This window comes from Oculina patagonica, chromosome 1 (genome assembly GCF_052425735.1).
Source record: "Oculina patagonica isolate OP01 chromosome 1, crgOcupat, whole genome shotgun sequence".
NCBI lineage: Eukaryota > Metazoa > Cnidaria > Anthozoa > Scleractinia > Oculinidae > Oculina > Oculina patagonica.
In genome coordinates, this window is record NC_135758.1 from 22,779,565 (window position 1) to 22,807,199 (window position 27,635).

At 38.4% G+C, this 27,635-nt stretch overlaps 2 protein-coding genes across 2 annotated transcripts; both read left to right on the plus strand.

Annotated features, from left to right (window-relative positions):
- Positions 1-177: 177 nt before the first annotated feature.
- Positions 178-27,510, plus strand: LOC144636207 (BOS complex subunit NCLN-like). Its single transcript, XM_078495397.1, has 18 exons — positions 178-457; positions 12,497-12,690; positions 16,524-16,668; positions 17,435-17,529; positions 18,297-18,380; positions 18,795-18,868; positions 19,549-19,578; positions 19,970-20,058; positions 22,564-22,688; positions 22,918-22,929; positions 23,072-23,256; positions 23,655-23,742; positions 24,147-24,185; positions 24,874-24,981; positions 25,352-25,407; positions 25,583-25,636; positions 26,896-26,974; positions 27,236-27,510. The coding sequence occupies exons 1-18, from the start codon at positions 283-285 to the stop codon at positions 27,299-27,301; spliced, it is 1,698 nt and encodes a 565-aa protein (XP_078351523.1). The 5' UTR covers positions 178-282; the 3' UTR covers positions 27,302-27,510.
- Positions 3,412-8,665, plus strand: LOC144627901 (uncharacterized). Its single transcript, XM_078502385.1, has 5 exons — positions 3,412-3,430; positions 3,805-3,941; positions 4,183-5,343; positions 6,052-7,045; positions 7,758-8,665. Exons 3-5 carry the CDS (start codon positions 4,210-4,212, stop codon positions 8,663-8,665), a joined length of 3,036 nt encoding a protein of 1,011 aa, XP_078358511.1. The 5' UTR covers positions 3,412-3,430; positions 3,805-3,941; positions 4,183-4,209.
- Positions 27,511-27,635: the final 125 nt, after the last annotated feature.

Here is a 27,635-nt window from a genome sequence, read left to right on the forward strand (position 1 = left end):
TAATGCACGTTTTTTTTTTTAAGAGCGTTCCAACTGTCTAAAAACCTTTTGATGCATTTGAAAAAACAAATTTCCAAGAAAAAGAATATTGTGACCCTACCCCTGTGAAATGGTCTGAAATGGACGGGCTGCTAAGGAAGACTGGGACTAGTGAATGACCGCTTACCTGCATCAACACGTGCTCAGTTTGTACGCGAGCATTTTTCGTGCGCGCTTTTGTGAATCTTTGTAGAGGCAATACTACAATAGCTTGTGAATTTTCGTTGTTTTTCACTTGAAAATATGTGGGAGAACGTGCCTGATTTTCTGGAGCTGTTCAGGAACTTTCCTGTGTCCATATCAGTCCTGTTTGTGGTACCGGTAGTTCTTCTTAGTGGGCCCGCGTCACCTGTCATGGCGGCCCACGAGTTTCCTGTGTTCAGAATGCAACAATTTGACCTTCATCAGACTCAAAGCGGTAAGACTCTACGATTAATTAAGAATGTTATACTCAAACAATTCAATGACTGGCCAAAGAGTGGCTGAAAGACGAATTATGATTTATACTTTAACAAAATTCGATTTCGGGTTTAGTGGAGTGTGATGCGCGTTGCTCATGTTTGGCCCATTTCGAGTAGCTTGAAAAATAAAATACTACAGTGAAGATTAATGCTTAACTGATATTGGTAAGTTTTATTAAAAGGGCCAATATTGTTAGTATCAAATGAGGTTTGCTTGTGCACTTTTTGGTTTTGTTTGCCTGTAATGATAACATTTCTTTAGGTGGTGCCAACTAATAATTATCCAAATGATTAAGAGGGGTTTGCTCTACAGACCGACTAAGGTATGCAAGATAGCAGAGACCGATTTTCCCAAACTTTGCCAGAATAAAGGCCTCAGTAAACTAGTTCTAAAAATATAAGTTTCGGATCCTTAAGAATTTTTTTGATTTTTTAGTAGAATTTATAATATTTTGCCCGTGGCGGCACGCTAAATCAACGCCGAAATAGCGACTTTTGTGGAAGCTGTTATTCATATATTAAAAGCTTCCTAGAAAAAAATTACCAAGGAACTTAAAACCTTTCATTTCCTCTGTCTATAAGTGGTGTTCAAATTATGTGGAACAAAAACTGGAATTTTTAACGGAATTTTTAAGTTTATACATTTTGACAGTCGTAGCAACAACCGAATTTTGCCTAAATTCACGGGTCAAAAAATCACTCTGGTACACGACTTTACCCTTTAAGACTATACGCCGTAGAAAGAGAAATTTCCCATCTACAGTTTCCACGAAAAAAAAATTGGGATAAACGAAACGACGAATTTTGAAAGCGTTTTGAAAATAGGTCACTCGAGTCATATGAGTGACCTTTCGACCTTCCGTGTCAATAACAACAACTAACGGAAGGTCTTCAAATGTTACGTTTCTTCGTTAAAATACGTGTAATTTCCACTTTGTTGCATGCTTTTAAATAAAAGGAAACCTGGTTTTTTGCGGTGGAATTGCTTATTTGCTATGTTGGCGAATTTGTTCGAAACTTTCGCGAGAGTTTTGAAATGCGAGCTTATCTTCTGCTTTGAGCGGTTCCGGTACGTTGATTACCAAATTATACTTTCGAATCTGCTTTCAACGAGAATGTGGCATCTACAACGAAGTAAATACCAAATCACTGAGCAATATAGAAATATTTCTTACCTTTATGATTTTTCCTAGTCCAGAAACCACATTATTCGTACCAAAATACGGAGCGAAATGCCTCTTCACGCCTTCTTGTCGCACGCGATCATGTTTCAATGTAACGTCCATGTTAACGATTAACTTGGCAAAACCGCATAATTCAACAGGAAGTACAGTTCACTAAGGCTTTCTTGGTAGTGCAGCAGCGCATTTTCCCGATCTTACTTTGACATCTCAAATACTCGACGCTGTCAGCTGTGTTCTGAGATGTGATGTGAATGTGCAAAGCTAGACTGGATAACTCCAATTCACCCCGGAAGTGGCGCGGCCGCGAAGCAAATTTTCAACTACCGATTATACTTGCTGTCACTCCAGTGCAGTTCATTTTGACAGAAACGACTGTGCCGGCTTTTGCTTATGGCCGCGTGTGAATATGGACAGATTGCAGGGGGAGAATGTGGTCCTAGTGTGGACAATCCGGCAAATACGAATAGTGTCGTCATTGCTAAATGTACAAAAGACATACAAGGACATCTGCGTGCATACGACGTTCGAGACGCTTCTATAGACTCGGAGCCAAAGCTATTACTAGCACGAGCAGGTATGTTGTAGTTGTACGGATATGTTAGTAACTAATAATTACCCGCTTAGTTTTATTCTCAAGCACCCAAGACATGTATGATTCTCGTGAATCTGACTAAAATTTAGAACAATAAAGTGAATACGAAGCAGTTAAAGGCACAGTAATAATTAATAATTACCAACAATAAGCATAACACTTTTACTGATCTTTACTTTTATGTAAGATTAAGTAAGGTCTGCATACAAAAATAGTGGACCATAAATTACACCCGGAGCTTATCTTGGTTCCCGTGGCATGGGTAGATTAGGATGGTAGTCCAACAGAGGGTTATCCCCATCATTAGAGAGGTTAAGCATGACGTTTACGGCAAACGGCAAACGGCAAAACTGAAACTTTTGCCGTGTCTCTTTAGTTGTGTGTACAGTGGAGTGAAATTATTTGTATTTGCAATGAATATTAGGAGACATTATTCCATTTTTGTGTGCTTTATTTACGGATTAGAAGAAAAGAACTCAAAATCAGAAGTTATCTTTGCCGTTTGCCGTCTGCCGTTAACGTCATGCTTAACCTCTCTATTAACTCGCCGGTACCCAAGGTAGAGAGAGGTACTGTGAGAGTAAAGTGTCCTGCCCAAGAACACAACAGTGACCCCGGTAAGGGCTCGAACTTGGAGCGCTCGGTTCGGAGCTACTAACCGTTGGATCACCGCGCCTGGCAGGTGCATAGCGACTTTTAAACGTGGAATTGAAGCGTGACGAATGCGTGACAAATGCGTGACGAAAGTGGACTATGTTTCTAGTACCCAGTTTCCTTTTGGCTTAGCTCACAAAAGAAGAGAAATAGCTTACTTAGACTGTAGTGAAAGGATACAACATATGAATGCAGTGACGTGTCATCAATGGTAAAAACAATTATCAAGAGAATATTGTCAAATGTTGTTAAGCACAGTGCCTTGATTGTTTTCTTTTAAAAAGGCATTTTCAATGTGGGCGAAGATCATCTCAAACTCACAATTTGCCCAAGACACCGCGACAAGTTTGGCATCCGATGGCGTTCAAATAAAAGAAATTGTGCCGCTCCAAGTGGATGGTCTTCGCATGGGAAGTCAGTATCAGGAGTAAGGGGAATATCTCTTTCTCATGCCAAACTACTCCACCATTTAACTCAAGTACTGCTTCCTGTAGGCTCACGTAAGTTTTCAGCCTTATAACACGTTTACACGTTTGATACTTTTTGTTACTCCATATTAAACCGAAATAAGTGGTAGTCTTGGTCAAAATCCGCCCGTTACGCATTGATTAATACACAAAATAAAGAGTTGCTTTTTAACTATATTGAGACCAAATTAAGCCCCGAAGGGTTTAGAAAGATTATTTTCCAGAGCTGACCCCCCTCTTATTCCAGGGCCTGGATGATCGGGGGCCCCACTTAGCTGAAGGTCTGGATCGGCCACTGACTCAGCACGAAACGGAGAAAAATGAATAAGAACAAGAAATCAAAGATTTTCTAGTTATACATTCTAGCTAGGTAGAACATGAAATCCAGCCATTTTTTAACTCCTTAGGAATATGCACACAATGTCGAAGAAAGCTGGAGGAGTCATCTCCTATAGAAAGCACTGCCCAAGAATCTGCAATTTCACCTATCGAAGATCAATGTGGCCCAGAACTTGAAGAGGACATATCAGAGAATATCGCAAAGGTAAGTAATATGCATCAGCTACAGAGGAGGTTACTCATTGCTGATCTTAACTATGGTCGCTGCTGCTGCCGCAACTCAATGGGTTTTTTTTAAAATCCACCGGCCAAGTTATTTTCTACTAACTCATCTTCACTTGTACGCAGTAAAGGTTATCATTCAAGCTATTTTACTTGCTGGTATAGCCATATGGATTGCCTTTTTATTCCCAAGTGAACATAATTTTTTTCTGTTTAAAACACAGAGAGCAGATGCAGCTAGTTCAGAAGTCATGCAACAACTTGGTGACTCAATCTACCACCTCAAGATAGAAGACTATAGTCCGTGCCAGCCCGACTCTCAACTTGATGACTCAATCCGTCACCTGACGATAGAAGAAGAAAATCTGTCTCAGCCTGATTCTACACTTGGCGATTTAGTTTACCAACTGACAACAGAGGAGACTAGCCTATATCAACCAAACTCACAGTCGGCAAGCAGCGAAACCTCTAGCGGCAGCGACACACCAACAACCAGCCTGACCACGAAACGTTTACTACTGAATGATTTCTTACGTTCATGTGATACTGATACTGTCGGGCCATACAAACGGCGTTGGGAGGAAGCTACCGTACGTACGAGAGCTAACCATGTATCCAAGGCGAAGTCTGTAATTGTGGCTGGCCTTAATGTTATCGCCCCAGGAGATGCAGGCTACCTCTGGGAGGCCGTAAGAAATTCCGGGTCAGTCGAAAAAGAACTCGGTATTGGCGAGCCTGAGGAGCGAAAATATCTTGTTGCTCTGGCAGAGTCTTACGAAAACGCATCATCCTGGGAAACAAGACGTCAAATATTGTCAATCATGGCGGACCTCACAACTTTCAAACACATCCAGAGCTACATCCCAGGCCTTACCGAATACCGGTTCAAAATGGCAAGACAGCATTCTCTTCAGTATGGGCGTGGAGTCGAAGTACCCCGAGCAAAAAGTCCGAGAATGAGAGTGGAAAGAAAACAGCTTGACCACTTTTTAACTTACATAACGAGTCCGCATGTCATCCAGGATATCCCGTTTGGGCAGCGATACCTACGCCTCTCCTCTGGGAAGATACTAGAAACACCAAATGTCATCAGGACGATGATCCCCAGCAGACTAGTAAAGCAATACCAGACTTACTGTGTGGAAACAGATTTCACTCCATTCAGCCCGGCAACTATGCTAAGAGTCTTGTCGGCCTGTGCGGCTACTACCAGGAAATCCTTGCAGGGTCTGGATTACGTTGCAGCAGACGGTGCGAAAGGTTTTGAAGATCTGTGTTCAATGGTGGAACAGCTTAAAGAAAAAGGGGGACTGGACAGAGAGACTGCTAAAGGCTGGGAGATATCCCTGAAGGAAGGGAAGGAATATTTGAAGGCTGACTATAAGGTAACACAAATTATTATTTTTTATTTTGTTTTGTTCTGTGATGCGCTTTTCTCTCTTTATTGCTCCCACTTTGTCGTTACGAAAAATGTAGGTTTTGATGACCACGGCTGGAAAAGAATATGTCTGGTATTCATTATTGCACCTGCCTCAACATTTCGAAAATACTCCCAACCCCTACTCCGAAATTCAGACGGAAGCCAAATATTTCCCAATTATAGGATAAGCATTACCAAAGATGAGCCTACGGGCTAAGATTGATTTACTAGCATATTCTTTTTCAAATATTAAACCAAAACGTATTTGTTACGCACATTTAAATCCGAAGATAAGCCACACCTTTACCAATCCCCCCCCCCCCCACCTTTATTTGAGCGCCAGCGCTTTTGTCACTTAATGGTTTTTGCTCAGTCTCTTTTCTACAGGTGCATTGTAAGCAACCAAATTGGAAGTGGATGTTTTATTCATACAAGTTACCTTATTGGTACTAAATTTTGCGATTTTGCGAGACAATATTTCGCGGGATTTTCTTTTTGCGATTTAGTCACAACGTACGTTAAAACTAGTAAAAATATATCAAAAACGTTAAAAATACGTTTCACGGGTCTTTAATTCGCGACTGTTTGAGAATCGCGAAAATTGTGAAATTATAGACCCGCGAAATTAAATACCAATAAGGTATGTAAATTGCGACTCTTTCTGTTTTAACAGGTGCACATATCCGAGTGCTGCTCTGTTGCAGACCATTGTAGCAGCTATGCCCTTAGCGACAGCAAGAACAGTGAGCTGAGTTCCTTGTGTTCCCACGACCACAGTCTCAAGTGTTCGAAGTGTGAGAGTATCAGTGAAGTACTTTGCTGTATCGAACGATATTTAACTAAATCAACGCTTGCGCCCGAGGAGGCGGAAGACTTCTCTTACATACATAGTCAGGCCGTCCAGGCAATCCAGGCCTGGAAAGCACACCAACTCAGAACTGTTAAACAAGACACAGCACGAACAGTGTGTTTAAGTGCTTTGGACGAGAGCAATGTCATGATAACGCTAGATTGGGCAATGAAATTTCTCCCACTCAAGTACCGAGAGACCCAATCTGACTGGTATGCAAAGAGAGGCATATCATGGCATATCAGTGTCGTCGCAAGAAAGATGAATGGGTGGTTTGAAAGTCAATGTTTTGTACATATCGTGGAAAACGCATCACAAGAGACCACTGATGTAGTGCGTATCTTGGAACACACCTTGAGATCACTAAAGGAAGAAAATCCCGAAGTCGGCACTGCCTCCCTGCGTCAGGATAACGCTGGATGCTACCACAGCTCTGGCTTAATAGCATCATGCCCTCTCATGAGGGCTAATACGGGGATAGATGTTAGCAGAGTGGACTTCAGTGACCCACAGGGGGGAAAGGGGGCCTGCGATAGGAAGGCAGCGACGATTAAATCTCACGTACGCAGGTACGTGAACGAAGGGCATGATGTTCAAAACGCCCAGGAATTAAAAACGGCCATTTTGTCGCATGGAGGAGTTCCCGGGGTCCGCGTTGCCGTTGTTGACGCTACTGTAGCTGCTCGCGCACTACCTGAAGTTAAACTCGATGGAATAAGCATGCTGAACAACTTCGAGTTTTCAAGAGACACAGTCAGAGTATGGAAAGCATTTGACGTCGGTGAAGGAAAGCAAATCTGCAAATCAAAAGTTGAAGGTAAGAAAAATGAAAACAGAAAGAAATAAACAATAAACAGTGCGCAACTAACGATCAACTTCGCGTATTACACCCAGTAAGTTTGTTGCAAGACATCAAATACGTCTAGTTATCACAAAACTAAGGCAGCTGAGAGAGCCGACAAGCGAAATCAAGAAACCAGTGTGCTTTATTTGTGGTAAAAGGTTATCTTAGTCCCTGGGTCTTTTTTGTATGTATCTTTTCATTCTTGATTCACTCTGTTAAAGTGTTTATGACACGAAATCTTTATTGGCTTTTTTCTTTCGTTGATATGCTTAAATATAGGATTGATAGTTAAAATTTGTCCCAAAAAATTTTCCGTCATTTTTTGCCTCCGAAATGTCGCACTCTCAGCCATCTTAAAAATTCATCAAACAAGTAGACGTCACAAAAGTGACGTGACGTACCTATTGTCATAGCGGCGCGGCCAAAAGGTTCGTCACGTCAGCTTTGTGACGTCTACTTGTTTGATGAATTTTCAAGATGGCTGAGAGTGCGACATTTCGGCGGCAAAAAATGACCCAAATTTTTTTATGGACAAATTTTAACTATGAATCCTTTATCGAAACATATCAACGAAAGAAAAAAGCCAAGAAAAGATTTCGTGCCATAGACACTTTAAGCTTAGGGTATAAAATTATGCGGAATTTAGTTTATTTTAATACTTAACCATGACATTCCTTTTTTATAGTTCCTGACATTCTGAAGAGTTGCCGATTTGACTGCCAGTTCTCTCCTGGTGGCTTCGTCCGCGCTTCCCAAGAAAATTCAAAGAAGCCATGCCTTGATGAAACGTTTGAAGAACAAGAAAACGACAGTGGTGCGGTGGAAGATTCCAGCGTCCTGTTTTCCTGCCCAAATGAGGGTTGTGTAAAGGTTTATCAGAGGTATTCAAGTCTGGAGAAGCATATGTCCTTTGGCAAATGCAAGATGTTGCCAGAAAAAGAGACATTGCTTGACAAAGCAAAGAAGTCATACCACATACTCCTTCAAGAAGATGTCAGTTCCGCAAAAGCACTAGAAACAACTGAAGTTGAGGCGACGGAGGGAGCAGGCTTACCCCAGGGTTGGGCCTTGAAAACAGCCAAAAAGCCCAAACGATTTAGTGAAACTCAAAGGAAGTACTTAGAAGACAAGTTCAACCTTGGGCAGGAAACTGGTCACAAACAAAACCCTGAGCAAGTTTCTAAAGATATGCGATTTGCAAAGAAAGCAGACGGGTCGAGGTTGTTCTCCAAAGACGAATTCCTAACTGCACAGCAGATACGGTCGTTCTTTTCAAGAACGGCAGCTAAGTTGCGCAACGCTGTGGCAACTTCCGACGAAGATATTAGAGCTGTGGAAGTAGAGCAAGAGTTTTGCGATGCCCGCCAGGTTGTACTGGATGACGTGCAGTTACGACACCCCATTGTTTATGACAACTTAAACCTGTGTGACATGCACAAGAAGGGGAGAATGAAAGCATTGAGTATAGCTATGCTCAAGACTGTTTGCGAGTTCTTTGGCGTTTCCACGGACGGATTCATCGCAACCCGCAAAGCGGAATTTCTTTTCTCCTTAGAGGAGATTGTAAAGGGGTGCAGCTGTTGTAGCAAATAAGACAGCAGTCATGTTGAGGTCTGTTTTCTAAGATTGTTAAGTGTATAGTTTGTTGGCTTAGGCCGGGTGAGATTGAGAAAGGGTGTATAGATTGTTGACTAAGAGGAGATTGTAAATGGGGGTGGCTCTAAGTAGAGATTAAGACACCTGTCAAATTGTCATCTGTTATCACTTGAATTGTATAGCTTGTCCACTAAGGGTAGTTTGTAAAAGATCATGTCTCTAATTAGAGAGTAAGACACCTGTCAAATTGTCATCTGCTATCATTTGAATTGTTATAGCTTGTTCGCTTGCTAAGGGTAGTTTGTAAAGGGGCGTAGCTTTAAGTAGAGACTAGGACACCTGCCAAATTGTCATCTTCTATCACTTAAATTATAGCTTGTTCGCTAAAGGGTAGAAGGGGTGTGGCTCTAAGTAAAGAGTACGACACCTGTCAAATTGTCATCTGCTATAACTTGAATTGTGTAGCTTGTTCGCTAAAGGGTAGTTTGTAAAGGGGTGTGGCTCTAAGTAGAGAGTAAGACACCTGTCAAATTGTCTTCTGTTTTCATTCAATTGTATATCATGTTTGCCAGAGGGCAGTTTGTAAAGGGGCGTAGCTTTAAGTAGAGAGTAGGACACCTGCCAAATTGTCATCTACTATCACTTAAATTATAGCTTGTTCGCTAAAGGGTAGAAGGGGTGTGGCTCTAAGTAGAGAGTAAGGCACCTGTCAAATTGTCATCTGCTTTCACTTGAATTGTTATAGCTTGTTCGCTAAGGGTAGTTTGTAAAGGGGTGTGGCTCTAAGTAGAGAGTAAGACACCTGTCAAATTGTCTTCTGTTTTCATTCAATTGTATATCATGTTTGCCAGAGGGTAGAAGGGGTGTGGCTCTTAGTTGAGAGTAAGACACCTGCTATCACATGAATTGTATAGCTTGTTCGCCAAAGGGTAGTTTGTAAAGGGGTGTGGCTTTTAGTAGAGAGTAAGACACCTGCAAAAAGTCATCTGCTATCACTTGAATTGTATAGCTTGTTCGCCAAAGGGTAGTTTGTAAAGGACGTGGCTCTAAGTAGAGAGTAAGACACCTGTCAAATTGTCATTTTTTGTCATTGAACTGTATAGGTGTGTTGGCTAAGGGGATTGTAAAGGAGTGTGGCTCTTAGTAGGGAGTAAGACACATGTCATATTGTCATCTGAATACAATTGGCTAGCTTTTTGGAGAAGTAGCTGGTTGGTTTAAGGAAATTGTAAAGGGTAGTGCCTGTAAGTAGAGGCTTAGACATTTGCCACATCTGTTTTCCACTTGAATTGTACAGCTTGCTGACCATGTGGTATAAACCAAACAATAAAGATGTTTCATTGTGGATCTATACTAAATGCACGTACAATGTAGGATGGTATGTTTTATACCGCAGTTTCTTAGAGCTGAATAATGTCGCATGGACGATGGAATTTGCCTGTAAAGTTTTACATAATTTCAATAAGAACGTCAAAAAAAATAAATATACTAAATATACTAAATACACATATACCTGGATACATTCGCTTACTATATAACTATATTTTCAATTACCGTTTAATGAAGTCGATCAATGAAGCAACTTTTACTGTGCTCAAAATGCTCACGAAGTTTTTGCCTTTGTGTATAATATATATTTTTTAATTGATTAGCAACCTTTACGTACAGCTGGGTAGCCTGGGCTTTACTTTACAAATCGTTAACATTCCTAAAAGACAAGCAAAAGACCACTTCTGTTGACCGAGAGCGTCGAGAATTTAAGATGCCCAATTCAAGTAACACCGGGAAAACGCACTGCTGCACTACGAAGAAAGACTCAGTGAACGCTGCCATATGCAAAAGCTGGCACAGTCGTTTCTGTCAAAATGAACTGCACTGGAGTGACAGCAAGTATAATCGGTAGTTGAAAATTTGCTTCGTGGCCGCGCCACTTCCGGGGTGAATTGGAGTTATCCAGTCTAGCTTTGCACATTCACATCACATCTCAGAACACAGCTGACAGCGTCGAGTATTTGAGATGTCAAAGTAAGATCGGGAAAATGCGCTGCTGCACTACCAAGAAAGCCTTAGTGAACTGTACTTCCTGTTGAATTATGCGGTTTTGCCAAGTTAATCGTTAACATGGACGTTACATTGAAACATGATCGCGTGCGACAAGAAGGCGTGAAGAGGCATTTCGCTCCGTATTTTGGTACGAATAATGTGGTTTCTGGACTAGGAAAAATCATAAAGGTAAGAAATATTTCTATATTGCTCAGTGATTTGGTATTTACTTCGTTGTAGATGCCACATTCTCGTTGAAAGCAGATTCGAAAGTATAATTTGGTAATCAACGTACCGGAACCGCTCAAAGCAGAAGATAAGCTCGCATTTCAAAACTCTCGCGAAAGTTTCGAACAAATTCGCCAACATAGCAAATAAGCAATTCCACCGCAAAAAACCAGGTTTCCTTTTATTTAAAAGCATGCAACAAAGTGGAAATTACACGTTTTTTAACGAAGAAACGTAACATTTGAAGACCTTCCGTTAGTTGTTGTTATTGACACGGAAGGTCGAAAGGTCACTCATATGACTCGAGTGACCTATTTTCAAAACGCTTTCAAAATTCGTCGTTTCGTTTATCCCAATTTTTTTTTCGTGGAAACTGTAGATGGGAAATTTCTCTTTCTACGGCGTATAGTCTTAAAGGGTAAAGTCGTGTACCAGAGTGATTTTTTGACCCTTGAATTTAGGCAAAATTCGGCTGTTGCTACGACTGTCAAAATGTATAAACTTAAAAATTCCGTTAAAAATTCCAGTTTTTGTTCCACATAATTTTGACACCACTTGTAGGTAGAGGAAATGAAAGGTTTTAAGTTCCTTGGTAATTTTTTTCTAGGACGCTTTTAATATATGAACAACAGCTTTCACGAAAGTCGCTATTTCGGCGTTGATTTAGCGTGCCGCCACGGGCAAAACATTAAAAATTCTACTAAAAAATCAAAAAATTTCTTAAGGATCCGAAACTTATATTTTTAGAACTAGTTTACTGAGGCCTTAATTCTGGCAAAGTTTGGGAAAATCGGTCTCTGCTATCTTGCATACCTTAGTCGGTCCGTAGAGCAAACCCCTCTTAAAAAAGCTTTCGGTCTCATGATAGCCACCAAAGAATAGATGTTCTTCTAGTCATCTTCAGGGGTGGTTGTATGAAAATCTGATGTCAGATAATTTCCATCAAATTTAATTTGATGTAGTTTATAATTTATTGTCTATGTTAAACCAAATTATTTATAACTGTTGTCATAAAAACTGTGCTTTGTACAATGCTTGCATGCATCCCGTTTTAAAGACCAGGTGGGGTGGGGGAATGCGTCATAAGAAATATAGTGTGATTTTACAAAAAATTAATAATGGTAAGAGGACTTACTGGAGTCCATTTCTGTCTGTAATCATACAAGTGGACAACAGAAAGTTCTTTTATCAGTTAATCATAACTATAACAAAATACAAGGAAAGATTAAGACTAAGTGAATCCTGTTGAGGATTTATTATTGCTTTGACAAAAAAGCCATTTTGAAACTGAAGGTTTTGAAATATCAAGGATAATTAACCACAATAAGGAACCAAATAAAAAGTACGCGCATACACAGCATGCAAACTTTGTTATTGCGCACCTTGTTATTGGACACTTTGTTATTGGACACTACATGTATGTTAGCAGACACTTTAGCTGTGCGCACTCCAGTTGAGCATGCAAAGAACCAATCAGAGTCAAGATTTTTGTTATAGTTGATTAAGGGTGTTATTAGTAGAAAACAGATTGATGCATGTAAAATGATTGTGCTTTAGGTTCTCGTAGTTCATTGGTGAATATGGAGGCACGACCCATGACCTCTGACATGTTAACAAGACGCTGTGTGGTGACCAGGTTATCAGACCTTACTGTCGAGAGATTCAAGGAAGCTGTGCAAACTCTGGGGGCAGGGGCTGTGCTAATACTGCTTCCAAAGAACACATCAGTTGCTTCCCTTGAACAAACAGAGGTAAAAACCAACTGAAAGCTACTCTCCCCAGGGTTGTTTCTCTTTGTAACCATTTGTAAAACATATTTAACTGACAATCATGTTTTTTACTTGACTCATTTGAAGATGGGTACCGTACTTCTTACATGTACATGTTCATGTAGGTCCAGGGGGATACTCTGTATATTTTTGGGTGGTGTGCTGCTGTGTCTCTGAAACCCTTACCCTATACCAGATCATGTTCAGCTGATTATGCAACCCCTCGCCAGACTAAACACTGAAAATCCCTTCCTTATCCTAGACTTACTACATGTATTTAGTGTTTTTAATGGTAAATCAGCTGTCAACAACCTTGCCTTGATGATTTTATTTATGTTAAGGAAAGCCTCTTTCTCTGATGATTTGCTATTGTTTTTTGGACTTAATACCACTGATCAGTTTCCCAGCAAATGATGACATATCCTAGACTTAACCGTATCAATGCTATCATCTTGTCAAGTTTGTTCTCATTAGCACTTGCAATTCACTTGTTGCCTTCATTGTTATCAGTAATTGTTTCCTTTCTCCATGAATCGCACTCAGTTTGGTTACACTGTACCTCACTTGAGCCGAGAGGAGAAAGGAGATCAACAGCTTTGTCAAAAGCCACTCTTGTGCAGATTTGTTGTCTTGAGTGGAAGAGAACTTTGCAACAGTTTTCTTGATGTGTATATAAAAGTGGTTGATTTGACACAGTTAATAAGGCCAGACTGGTCTCAAAGAAGTGGACTGATCAAGTTACTTGTAGGTAGAACTACAGTACCGCTCAGAAATAAGCGTCCATCGTATACGCACCTTATACGCACATACGCACATACGCAGACACATATACGCACATACGCAGACGCGCGTATGCAATGAAGCGTAAGCACATACGCAGTTCTTTGTTATTCATTGCTCTTGGTTCTCATTGTGTTGTATTGTTAGAGAAAACAAATGAAATATCTTTGCGAGAAAATTATAAAACAGCGTTGGTCGATCGAGTAATGCGAAAGTTATCGTATTTCAAATCTAACTTCCATTGGCGATTTCTATACTTTGAGAAGCAACTAAAACGTTCAAACTATCGACTGGCTTACTAAACTTGAACGTTTGATCAAAACATTCACCTTGTGAACTTATTCTAAAGGATGAAAATCTTTGCCAAGTAAGCTTAAAATCATAAGTTATCATTTCACGCCAAGATCGAGAAGGCATCTCGACTGGAGCATGTGCTTTGAGCAAAAAATTGGATGAGAAATGATACACAGCTAGTCTAAGAACTATTAGAAGGACGCCAAAACATTTCCGAATGATTCAATCATTATTACTTACCGAAAGTTCCAAGTCCATAATGGTATAAAACAGTGCGTTCGCAAAACATTCACGGAAAGATCTCGCTGACATCGAAAGCAGAATTCGCTGCAGATGTAAAATAACTGTTGCATATTTTCGACTCTTCGACCACATCAGATTAAAGACGAGCATTGCGAGGAAGTTTCTTTAGTGTTTTTCTTCTTAACTTTAAGAAGAAACCGAGTTGGAGTTAGCTCGGTCCCGCCGAATCAGGACAAACATAACCTGCGATCAGGCAAAACATGAAGCACGTGTGTAATGTCACGCGTGCGAATTGTTTGTGTTATGACTTAGGACGCAAATATTAAACCTTAAAGTTCAATCTGTCTGTCATTTAGTTTTCTTTAGCAAAAAGCAGTTACGTGTGTATGAAAGAATCTAAATCGGATACTTGCATGCAGCATTGTGTTACATTTATTTACGATGGAGTTTATTCGAAAGGTTTCAAATTACTTTTGACATATGCAAATTTTGCCAACTTGTTTGAGATTATGTTAATGAACATAAGACAATGAAAAATAAAAATCAAACTGGTTTGAAAAATTTTAAACCAAAGAAAAAATTATACCACAACATATACAATGTATATATATGATGGCACTATTAACTAGGGTCTTCTTGTTTGGGTTACCAGCTCTTCATGTAATTCTCATGTACATTGAACATGTGCAATATATTGAATACACATTTCTTAACATTGGCTTATACAGTGGATAAACTCGATAATCTTTATTACATGTTCCATTGCTTGCATCTAAGCGTGAACACTCACCGCCAAAACTTGATCTCATTGGGTATCAAACGTGGCATGATTAGTCATCAACATTGAAGTTTAGCAGACCGTTATGGCAACTTTCGCACTCAAAATGCTCATCATAAACACTAAGTACTGGTGAAACTTTACACCAAATCTGATTCAAGTGAACCTGCAAATGCATATCGACACAGATCAGGATTAATTTTTCGGAAGAAGTCTTCATATCCAATCTTTCTGCCATTTGGAAACCGGAATGTGTTGAACTGTCGACGCGAAAGTTGTTGTTACGGTCTGCCAAACTTCAACGTTTGATGACAACTCATGCCACATTTAATACTCAACTAGTTGTACCTATCGGTAAGTGCCAACGAGCGAAATACTCATGTTTGTTCATAAGAACAGATATGAATGGTTTTTGATAGAACTATATTTTAAATGACCAAACTATGGTAAATTGTATTTTAGGTAATATGCGAAAAAAGTGCTATTTCTCTGGTGTTCATAAATGACACAGGTTTGATAGCCTGCGTAGCAGGCGCCGTAGTTTCCAGCGCGCGTATTCTCGCGATCGCGCACTCTTTTAAACCATAGTTAGTAACTATGAAACACTAAGAAACGTACACAGATGTCTGCTACGCAGGCTACGGGTTTGACAGATTGATAACCCTTGACAAATCTTTAAATTCTTTTCAACGTTTATAAAATGTCACAAAATGTAGGCAATAAATGAGGTTTAATCACTGTTTTTTAAATACAACACGCGATGGTTAAAATGTTTCCGTCTAAAAAGGGATAGTTGCATTTCAAGAACTTCTTATAAATCAAATCCCAAAATCAAAACTGCTAAGATGCTTTTTTAAAAATAATTTTCAGTAATCAGAGACAGTAATGCACGGGTCAGATTTTCGCATGCGAAGTGTCATGTTCAGTTACGCAAAACTTGAAAAATTTGAATAGAAAACAAAACTTGAACGTCAAGTTTTGACTTTCTTGTGTTTATGACATGCAGTAATTTTAGTGAGCATCGCTTTGTATTGATGTTATTCCTACGCGGAGCGAAAATGCGTGCCAAATAAAATATAAACGGTATTTTATTTGGAATAAATCATCGGTCAAACAATTACTATAAACACAATCAACACTAAAAGGAAGCATTTACCCGACTTCAGCATTCTCATAAGTCAAGAAAACTCTATTTGAAGTCAACAGTCCGCTTTTGATTTTCATGTCTCTCTTCGATCGTAAATCAAAGGACTCCAAAGTCGAAAGATTATTTCATCGCTTTGAAGACCTTGATGTTCATTTTTTCGGTGGTCGAATATTCTGTAGGGTATTCTCTTTCGATTTATAATTCCCTAAAGGTGTATTTATAGGTAAAGGGATGAATGACCACATTGAAAATTTTAACAGCGAGCCGCGTGGACGCCATTTTGGTCATTTGCTCTGTAGCAAGGAGTGAGAGACTGGGAACCAGTTGGGAAGAACAATACAACCCAAATATGGGGTTTACTTACACCCAAATATGGTCAAAAAAAAGTCCCTTACGCAGAACTTAAGATTTTCTCTGCCTATACACTCATACGCACACGGCTCTATGATTCTGCCGCCTCGACAGCCTCGCCTCTTGGCTCGGCTGTCTCGTTGGCAATTAGAACATGTTTCGGCTGCAAGCATTCAAGCTTTGATGCAAGTGACGGTATCAACATTATTGTTGTTGTGGTAGGAGTGGCAGCAGCTGGAGAGAGATCTTTTAACTGTTGAAGTGCCTGTAGCTGTTTATTTTGCTTACGAAGACAAGGGGCTGACTGACATTTATGATGATATAAAAACAGCTGTCACTAGTGACCAGGCTGGCTCAGCATTTGAAGGTATGTGCATTACACTAAAGTCTGACTTCTTTTCAAAGCGTGTAGTTGAGAAAATTTAACAGATTGCTTGGCATTTTAGTGGTGACTGTTTGAATCATTATGACATCTGTAAGTCAATCCTTTTATGGGGATAAAACAATTTCAAATTCATTCAATGTCTGTTTTAAGTTCAATTTTTGTTTATAACTAGTTAGTTTTTTTCTTTTTTTTTTTTTTTTTTTTTTCCCCCCTCCCTTTCTTTTTTTCTCCCCCCCCCCCCCCCTTTTTTCCTTTTTTTTTTTTTTTTTACTGACTTAGGCTGGACTAGGACCCATAACCCGATATGAAAAAACTGAACAAATAAATCTGAAAAACAACATGGCCTGCAACATACACATAAAGTTCTCAGCAGCTCTAAAGGTCAAGTCTTCTAAAATTCTTTAAGCTTGTTTATCAATAACAAAGTTGTAACCAACCCTCCAAGTAAGACCATTATTTTTAGTCACCATGGTGACTAAAATTTTGGAACTGGCTACTTAATTGGGATTGAAGTCGCCAGCCTGGCGACTAAAATTGAGAAGAAGGATTGAAAGCGTGAGCTTAATTTAGCGACAAAAATAATTCACTGGTGACCAAACTTGAGCAGTCGGTGGCCAAATGGCCTCTAAGGAAAAAAATAAACTTGGAGGGCTGGTAACTGCATCCAATCAAACACCTCTCCTACTTTAACTTAGTATGTACAGTGTATTATAAAAGTTTTATTATACATGTATTTGTTTTACTTTAGCTCTACTTGGCGTAGCTTCTGCTAGTGGCTATCAAATGGTGGTCAATGTTGGAGAAGCCAAGCAGATTAAAGATATGGTTATTACAAGTTTACAGGTACTGATATTATTCTTGTAAAGACCTTGGTCTACATTACTGTTTCTATGGGTTGCAGGGGGGAATGCTTCCCCTACATACAGTAAGCCACACCGTATGTACATGTAGGAATGGGATACACTAAACAATAAATAATAGTAAATGACACAAATGTTTCCTTCAAATGCCAGTCACATTTTGTAATTTTTTATCCATTTGCACAGTCTGCCCCCTGCAATTCACTCATAAGTTTACAGTATGTTATTAATAAACTCCTTTCTCCATGAATCGCACTCAGTTTGGTAACACTGTACCTCACTTGAGCCGAGGGGAGAAAGGAGAATATCAGCTTTGTTAAAAGCCACTCTTGGGCAGATATGTTGTCTTGAGTGGAAGAGAACTTTGCAACATATTTTTTACCTTATACACCTCAAAATTTGTTGATCTACATGTACCAGTACATTGTACAGTGTAACATGCATTTTGTGAACATGGTGTATGTTGCTAACTGAAGAATATCCAGATGCACTTGCCCAAGATACTCCAAAGATGCATTCTTGAAGATGATAAAACAAATGTACCGGTACAAATACACAATTATATTATTATTATTATTATTATTACATGTAGCCTTATACTCCACCAATAGGAGTGAAGAGGGTGAGTGAGTGAGTACATGTCCTGTAAGAAGCAAATGAAAGGCTACAGGATGGCAAGTCTGTACTGTTTAGAGTGAAGCCACAGATGTCCTCAACTTTGGTTTCTTCTAAATTTTGTCTTGTTTTTAGGGGAAGTTGCCCGGAATGGGAATTGATGAGCAGCTTCCAACCATTGCCATTGTCACTCACTATGATGCCTTTGGGATGGCACCGGTAAGGGGATAAACAAGTCATAATACTGTACTGGTACACATTGCTGTAGAATTTTATCAATACCCCAAAATGGGCTTGGTTGCATAGACAACACAAAAAAATAGGGTTTGAAACAGTGTCAGTTCAAATATTGGGTAAGTAGTTAACCTGTACAGGATAAATCATCTCTAACCCTTGCTTCTCGACAATTCAGATGAGATGATGTTATAAACTGATTTGTAAAGGGTCTTTTTTTTTTTTTTTTTTTTTGGGGTTATAAAAGTTCCAAGTATCATCATGTTTGCATTTCACGCCTTAAATTCCCTGGCCTGCTCTCTCCAAGTTTTGTTGATAATATCTTACAATGCACACTCAGTACATGCATTTTTTTATCCCACTTGCATAACCTGCATACAAACTCACTTTATTTTTCAGAGCCTTTCATTTGGATCAGATGACAACGGTAGTGGAGTTGTAGCATTTCTAGAACTTGCAAGACTGTTTTCAAGGTCAGCAATGAATTACCAGTTATAACTACAAGTGGATTACAATTACTGGTACACTGTACACCCTTTCTCCATGAATCGCACTCAGTTTGGTTACACTGTGCCTCACTTGAGCCGAGAGGAGAAAGGAGAATAACAGCTTTGTCAAAAGCCACTCTTGTGCAGATCTGTTGTCTTGAGTGGAAGAGAACTTTGCAACATCAACTTTAATTAATTAAAACAGAGATGAGTTTACTAGTTATTTCTTGTACTTCTTGTGCCTTTACATATATATTTTAAATTTGCGAATGTGACCTGCAATTTCATAATAGTATTGATCAGTGAATCAGTGTACATACTGTAATCATTTTAGGGAGCATAACTCAAGATTTAACTAAACAATCAACTAGGGATAACCTTTTTCATAATTTAGAACGGAGTGCCTACATTTTGTATTTTAACTTTCATGTAACCCTTTCATTGCTCACAACAATATTATTTTGGAAAGCAGATAACATACATTAGTTAATTTGCAGATAAATACTGTTGGAAATTTGGGTTTTAGTATTTGACTTTTATGGTGTTATGTGGAGTCATTGTGGCCCCATAAGGCTTTCTCATAAGTTCGCTAATTTTTCTTACAGGTGTACTTTATTTTTATATCTTTTGAATTTCTATTTTTCTTTTCTTCTTTTGATTTTCAGATTGTATGCAGATCCCAGAATGCAAGCAAGGTATAATTTTTGAGCACAAACCTTTACATGACATTTATTGTATGTGATGTACGTTTGTACATTAATTAGATAATGTTGTTATCAGAAAATGTAGATTCAATCAAGGAAAGCTCTACAGTCAGTATCCCCTAAAGCTTATCCCCTGGTTGTGTTAAAAATATAGAAAATAGTAGCTTACCTCCTGGACTAATGGACTCCAGTCCATTACAGATTATCCACTGATGGTACATGTACATGTATGTTGCCAGGTTTGGGATGTTTTAAACACAAATATATATATATATATATACCGGTAATAATTATATCATTATTTCTGTTTGAAATAGTGATTGCCCACACTAGTGGCATAGCTGATTAACAATCTTATTTATTTCATCTTTACAACAAATAGATACAATTTGGTGTTCTTCTTATCTGGTGGTGGAAAATTTAATTACCAAGGCACTAAAAGATGGCTTGAAGACAATCTGGACAATCCAGGTAAGTATGTTAGTTCCTGTTCGGCCCACTCCTTGTAGATTGTGACATTTTAAATTGAAGTGACACTTTGTTTCTTAATTCACCTTTTTGGGGGTACTCTTCAACAGAGCTTGGACCATAAGGCGATAAACCATCAATCTGTGTCGTAGGAAGTACTGGAAATTAAAAGGACAATGAATAAATCATCTCAGCAAACATTAATACTGCTTGCATTTAGTACATGCATCTACTTGTGAACCCTGGGCCAAACAAGAACAAGAGTTGGTATTAAACTTCAAACTCTCATCTTAATAATTTGGCCTGAAACTCCCAAGACCCGCTAAAAAAGGTTCTCGCGAAAAATAGCGCGAATTAATACCGTTCTATATATTCGTTATGATATTCAACGTTACGTCAGTTTACTACTATTACCATGTACAGTCGTCAAACTAGCTCTACTTTGTTGCAAAGGAACATGTTAATTTTTTAAAGTTTTTTTTGTTATATGTTTTGTTCAATGTCATTGGAAACTGTTGCAGTGGAAAATTAAAATCAGTTGGACCAATTTTGAGACTTACTGTTTGTTATGTAAACCAGTATTTTGACACTTTTCGCGAAATTAAGTTCCCGTAATTTATTTTTTTGGCCAAACGCGATTAGTCCCGCGTTGGCCGTTCCGAACCGGAAAATAATAATAAGGTGCCCCTTTTTGCCGATTTTGGCCATCGTGGGTCCGGCTATCTACGGGACCACATGCAATTTTACAGGGCACTGACAGGATGCGGTGGTGCGGCCGTGCGGGTCCAATAAACTGCATAAATCGCTCACACTGCATCCTACGCATCTTCTGCGATTGCGCATAAAACTGAAAAATTGCTCCATATAAGCGACAAAGCAGCTCTTTACTATCCTCACAAACAAAAATAACAAGGAGACTGATCATTTTAAAAAAGTTTTTCCTCTCAAAACAGCGACGAAAACCAGGCTTTTCGTCCGTGAATAATTATTTTAAACCCCCAGGCGTTCCACGTGTCTTTTGGCGATGGGCCTGGATACTAGTGCCTGGTTACTAAGCTACGAACGCTTTCACGAACACACCCGGCCTGTCCAACGATGAAAATCGATCATCAGAAACCAATCGATATAATCAATATAATCGATAAAAATCAATCGATTAATTTGATTGTTCCCGATAAAATCGTACTCACAATTCACGTCCTCTTTTTATTTTCGATTTTATCTTTTATGTTAAAATAAATCAATGAACCATTTATCAATTCAACATTTGTAAGGCGATACGTTACACATCCTTTCACTAAGTTAGTCAAATCGAAGTTCTGCGAGTCAACCAAAGCATGAAATGAACGTACTAATAATAGAGGCTATGTGAAGGGCTACCACGAGTGCCCATTCTGATGGAATTTAAATCGCCTTTTCATGATTAAACAAAATAAAAAGAGCGCAACGTCCAAGAGTTAATTTTGATAGAGTTCCCGGTAGAGTTGGATACCAGTGAAAGCTCCTGCGAACCTGATAGTTAAGCCCAGAGGAAGTCAGTCTATAGTGGAAAAGGGGGAAATGGCCGGGCTCTTCTTAATTGAAGAAGTCGTTTAGAAAACGTTGTTTAACGAATCCGTGCCTGTTCACATCAGAGATATGAAGGGCTATTTAGAGGGTATTGTCCACAAATCACGGGTTTCGACTATAAACATTTCGAAGAGAGTTTTGAACACACTTTCAATCAATGTTTCTATTTTTCACATTTAGAGGAAAAGCAGCAATTGCACAACAGATCACTTTTTGTGAAGAGGAAAAAATACAATAGGTTAGACTCAATTCCAATGCCTAGCGCAAACGTATCTGAAATCATTATAAAAAGGTTGCAACTGACAATCGATATAATCGATAAAAATCGAGACAATGATGAAAATCGATACTCACAACTCTTTGTTCATCGATTACGACCGAATCAACGATTTGTTGATTACGATTACAATCGATTTTTCGAATGATCCGATTGGGCACGCCGGGCGAACACCGCGCAAAATCAGGTGCAATTTGATGTAAAAACAGTGATGAACGAAGAAATACCTGTCAAAGAATGGCAGAAAAAGATCAAAAATGTTAAAGTTGGCAGAAATGATGTTTATTCTATAAAGTTCTAAAATTCTGGGTAAGACTGAAGTGTTTTCCGTTTATGTGTTTATAGTACATCCTGCACATCGATCGGAAAGGCTCAAGGAATCAAATTTAGCTTTATTGATTGTTAAAATTTCCTCATAATCCAGCATTTTTTCACAATCAACTGGGCATTTTTCCGCCAGGTTTTATTTTTTTTTCTCAAAATCATGCTTGAAATTTGGGGGTGCAGCTTACACTGTATCTACGAGTGCGGCTTATACACAAGTTTTTACGGTAATTGTTAGATTTCTCTTGACTCATTGATAGTATTCTCTCCTTTGATCTACCAGTACATAAATTTTAGTAGTGATGACTGCTCTTACCTCTTAATTTGTGATTTTACAGAGACAAGTGTTCTCAGTGATGTGGACTATGTCTTGTGTCTGGATAGCATTGCCAAGACAGATAATCTGTTCCTACATGTTTCCAAACCTCCAAAGGAAGGAACTCCTGCCTTTGCTTTAGTTGAGGTACGTATCACAAGATAAACTTGCAATTCATTTGACTTATGCTTTTTTACAAACATTTCTAAGGTTATATAATTTTCATTTTTGTATTATGCTTTATTTCAATATTGGCATAGTATGTGTATGTCAAATTCTATATTGAAGTGACTCATTTTTGAATGGACTCTAACAAAGTTGTTAAACATGTCATTGATTTTATTAACTCCTTATTTTTTTCCATTCAATTTGACAGGAATTCAAAACGGTAAGTTAAATCGCTGCAGATTCTGTGATTTACTTTGTTTTGACAACTGCCACTGCTTATTTTATGTAATATATTAAACACGAGAGACAGTGTTTCATGTGTGTATGAAAATGTTGATGAAACTCTTTTACTCCCTTACCAGGTAGCAGAAGCTATTTTCAAAGAACTAAACTTTACCATGATCCATAAGAAAATTAATTTGGCTGAAGAAACATTGTCGTGGGAACATGAGAGATTTTCACTTCACACGCAGCGTCTGCCAGCTGGCTCTCTGTCCCACTTTGAAGACCCTCAAGTTTTAGGAAGGTCATCAATCTTTGATGTTAGGTGAGTTTTATCGATGTGCCTCTTATTTGTATTTAACCTTTTAATGTTCAAAATTGAAAAACAATGCCAAATTTTGTTTTGCAAAATATTAAAAACAGACAATGCAACTTAAACTTATTGCAACTTGTAACTTGACTTGCATTTTGGCCTTAACCCTGATGGGGAAATGGGTTGTACACATAGGTTTTTTTTTACTTCTTGATTGGATAGTCACAGGCTAGTAATTAAATTTACTAACATTTACAGACTGAAAGTAGCTATCACCCTGATGAGTAGCTGAAAAGTAGCCATCATGCTCCCTTAATGGCTCTTGAATGGTCACACCTTTTGAAATAAGTTATTGTTTTTAACATTACTTGTGTCTTTCATAACAGTTATTCCTGTCTTTCTTGTTCCAGGTCATCCAAAAATGATAACAAATTAGAGCGAAATATAGAATTCATTGCTGAAGTTCTTGCCAGGCATATTTTTAATTTAACAACAAAGGTGAGCTCCTCTCCTTCTGTTTCAACATACACAAATTCTCATTGCTGTATAGCATCAATTAACTACGAACAGTACTGAAGTGTGATTTTGCCAGAAGTTTCAAGTGTTAGGTGATCGCCAGTCCAGTCACACTTGTCAGGTATTTCCTTTCTCCATGAATCGCACTCAGTTTGGTAACACTGTACCTCAGCTGAGCCGAGAGGAGAAAGGAGAACAACAGCTTTGTCAAAAGCCACTCTTGTGCAGATTTGTTGTCTTGAGTGGAAGAGAACTTTGCAACAATTTATTTAATGATCTTTGGACATACATGTACAAGGCTGTCTGGCCATGGAGTTATATCTGGTAGTATTGACTGAAAGAGTGGACAACTTGAACTTGAATATTTTGAATCCTTTTCTTTGTAGGGTTTTCCAACGAATATGAGAATATTTAGTGCTTCTATGGTAAGTAAATAATGTATTGTGTACAATAAAATTCAGCTTTGGCTTCAATACAAAACATTCAATTTTTGTTGCAAAATCATTGACAAATAATTATTAATGTTTTTGATGACCATGTCATTTGACTCCATGTTAAAAGGTAAAATCAAATCATTTCCGACTGAAAGATGGGGAATATATACAGATGGTTCGTACGCGTCTTGAAAACCCTTGAATTTCAGGAGTTCGATTTCAAAGCCTTAAAATTGGTTTTCGGTCCTTGAAAGTCCTTGATTTTTTATTGAACGTCAAAAGGCTTCAAGGCAATGCCAAAATAAGCGATTTTTTTAGTTCTTCAGCAAGCACATCAACGGCACAACAGACTGGAAATCGTTGATTTGGGGGAAATTTCTTGGAAAGAAAATCCTTCAAATTTCCAAGAAGGGTCCTGGAAAGTCCTTGAATTTTTGGCCTGAAAAAGTGTACGAACCCTGCATACAGAACAAAAAGATTATAACAAAGATACATGTAGTGCAAATGCTTTACATTGCATTCGTAGCAATAATTATGGCTGTGCCTTTCTTAAAGGAACACTTTTAATTATTCGTCTGGATAATGAATTCAAAAGTTTTGAAATTCTGAAATGTTGATATCCTGTTAGCTAACCTGGTATATAGGAACTGAATGATGTTTCATATTTTCATTTCCTTAGGCTGTAGATTCCCATTTTGTTAAAACATGGATGGATTATCTAGGCTCTCAAGCTCGTGCAGCTCAGCTGTTTCATAAGGATCATCCATTTCTCACTGGACTTGAACAGGTAAAATTAAACACCAGTTGATTTTACCGTTTATTTCCTGATTTTGTTGCTGATTGCTGTTAGGGATTAAATTGTTTGGGAGGTTAACCTTTCCAGGCACACCAGCTTGAAATATCAATTCTTATAACCAATGCAATACATTTTGTTAATTTTAGTTCCTATAATTTGGCAGTACATAATTATTTTGTATAAATACTTTATCAGTATCTCCTTGCATCCACTAAGCATCATAATTATATGTAGGCCCACAAGGTGTTCAAAGGGCTTTTCAGGTACATGTACATAACCCTCTTTCTAAATACTGGCCAATAAATTCTTTAATTGTTTTAAAAAAGAAATGCGTTAGTTTTGTTTTTGTATTTGTTTACAGAGTTTGTCAAAGTATGTCAAGGATGTAAAGAGGTTCTCAGCAAAAGCTGACAAAAGGTGAGGATTTTAATGTTCATCGACATAATGCAATTGCTTGTAGAAGCATTTTTCATGTTTTCTTAAAAAATTTAAAATGCAAAACGGTAAACCTCTAAAATTAGTCACTGTGGCAATTTCAGTTCAATAAGTCTGTTGAATAAATCAAGCTTATGATAATTGATCTTCTTTCCAGGGATCCTGAATTTGCGTTTTATGACAGGCCAGACACAACCATGTTTGCCTACAGGTGAGAACGGATCATAGACTTCTTCAAGAAATGACATTCTGACTACTGTATTTATTCGATTTACCGCCCTGGGCGCTTATTAAATTTTTGGACCTTGAGGGTGGGCGCTTATTAAATTTTCACCATTTTAAGCAAGTAGCACATTTATTTTGCAAGAAAACAACAATAATTATAATAACTAAATGTGAAGGTGTACGAAAGCTGAAATTAAATATTCATTAAAAGTTTCAGTAAAAAAGCTAAAAAACTCGTTTTTAGGGACAGTCAGTTAATAGTAGTTGTTTTTAATCTCAACTTCAGCAATAATTAGAATTCCTCTTGTGCCCTCAATTTAGAGGGGTGGTGATGGGCGGTTATTCGAGGCTGGGCGCTTATTAACTTTTTCTACCTTCAGGGTGGGCGCTTATTCGAGGTGGGCGCTCATTCGAGGTTGGGCGCTAAATCGAATAAATACGGTACACTAACAGGAAACATTTAATGTGAAGAGTTTGAGGATGCGTCAGTCAGTCATCTGATGCAAAATGTATCCTAATACAGTCATTTGATGCAAAATGCATCCTGATTACAATCTTGAATCTAGCAAAAAACAACAGTTCGCTCTAAGAGTATTAAGGTGTGTGCTACGCCAGATACGAAAAACCACTAAAAACAAGCCCTTAAAAGTGGCCAAAAATAAGTGGAAACGTATTTCTCATCTAATGCAGCAGCACGAGACCCAGAGGAAAGGGCACTAAATAATCTAAGCGGGACGGCTGTACACAGGCTAGAACATTTTTCAATAGACTTGTTACAAAAGCTGAACAAACAAAGAAAAGCAAGCGAAGAAGAGGACTGACGACGTAGAATGACCTAAATCTCCCGCCAAAACCTATATATATCTAGACATCCCATAAAAACCTGCGAACCTCTCAATCGTGCCCGCAGAATAGTAATTTCTGACTAATTCATTCATTCAAACGTCAGAAATTACATATTCCATTAAAATAACTGTTTTTCAGGACTGACTAGAGGTAGCCTTGTATACAAAAATTTAAAAAAAATGCTTTCATGAACAAAGTGTTACCTTATTATTGGAAATTAACGATACATGTTATTAACGCGAATTTCAAAAATTCGCGTATTTTATTTATGTTAATTAATATAAACACGTTTACTATAAGCATTTAACCAGAACTTTTTATAAGGTAAGTCTTTAAGGTGGCTAGTTAAGAAGCAGTCTTTTCACTGTAAAGATGATATCTTTTAATTGATTGTTTCAGGGTGAAGCCAGCCATTTTTGACTTGTTCCTTGCACTTGGCATTGCATCGTATCTTGGCATGTTCTATCTCGCCCTTGTGGTATGTTTGTTCTATTTCTTATAATAATAGCTAATTATATTGCTATTGTTTATGATCAATGCTTGCCATCCAGCCATGTAAAACCCTCTTGACACAACCAACCTCAAATTTAAAAACTTCCTGGCATTATAGGCACAATGCTTGCAGCAGGCACAGTGTGTGCACAATGTAGCTTCAGCCCCCTGCTTACACTGCAGGCTCTATTAACACATTTTAGTGTTTCTCAAGGTTAAAAGAGATCTTCTTTTTTTATTGATACAGAACTTCTCCATTTTAACTGAAATCCTTCCAAGACCAGTGTCAAATTTAAAGCCAAAACAGCAGTGATATGCGAGCAGGGATGAAGAAGTGAAAATCCTGTCTGCTCTCATGAGTGGATTGTTTTTGCATGTGTCCATTATGGTGTAATTTCTTTTGATATTGTTTCATAATATAAAGTTGTAGTCGTGGCATGAAGTCTGGTTAAACTGCACGTTCATCCACATTTTTATTACCCTTTTTTGCGGAGAGCAAATGCAATAAATGCGTCAATCACAGTTGGTCTTTGTCTTGTTTTCAAATGTGCGTTGCGTGACATTCAATTGTCACGCGCCCCACCGAATAGGTATCAGCCATTTGTTAGTAACCGCATTCGAATCTTTAGATGGCTGCCAATTTGACA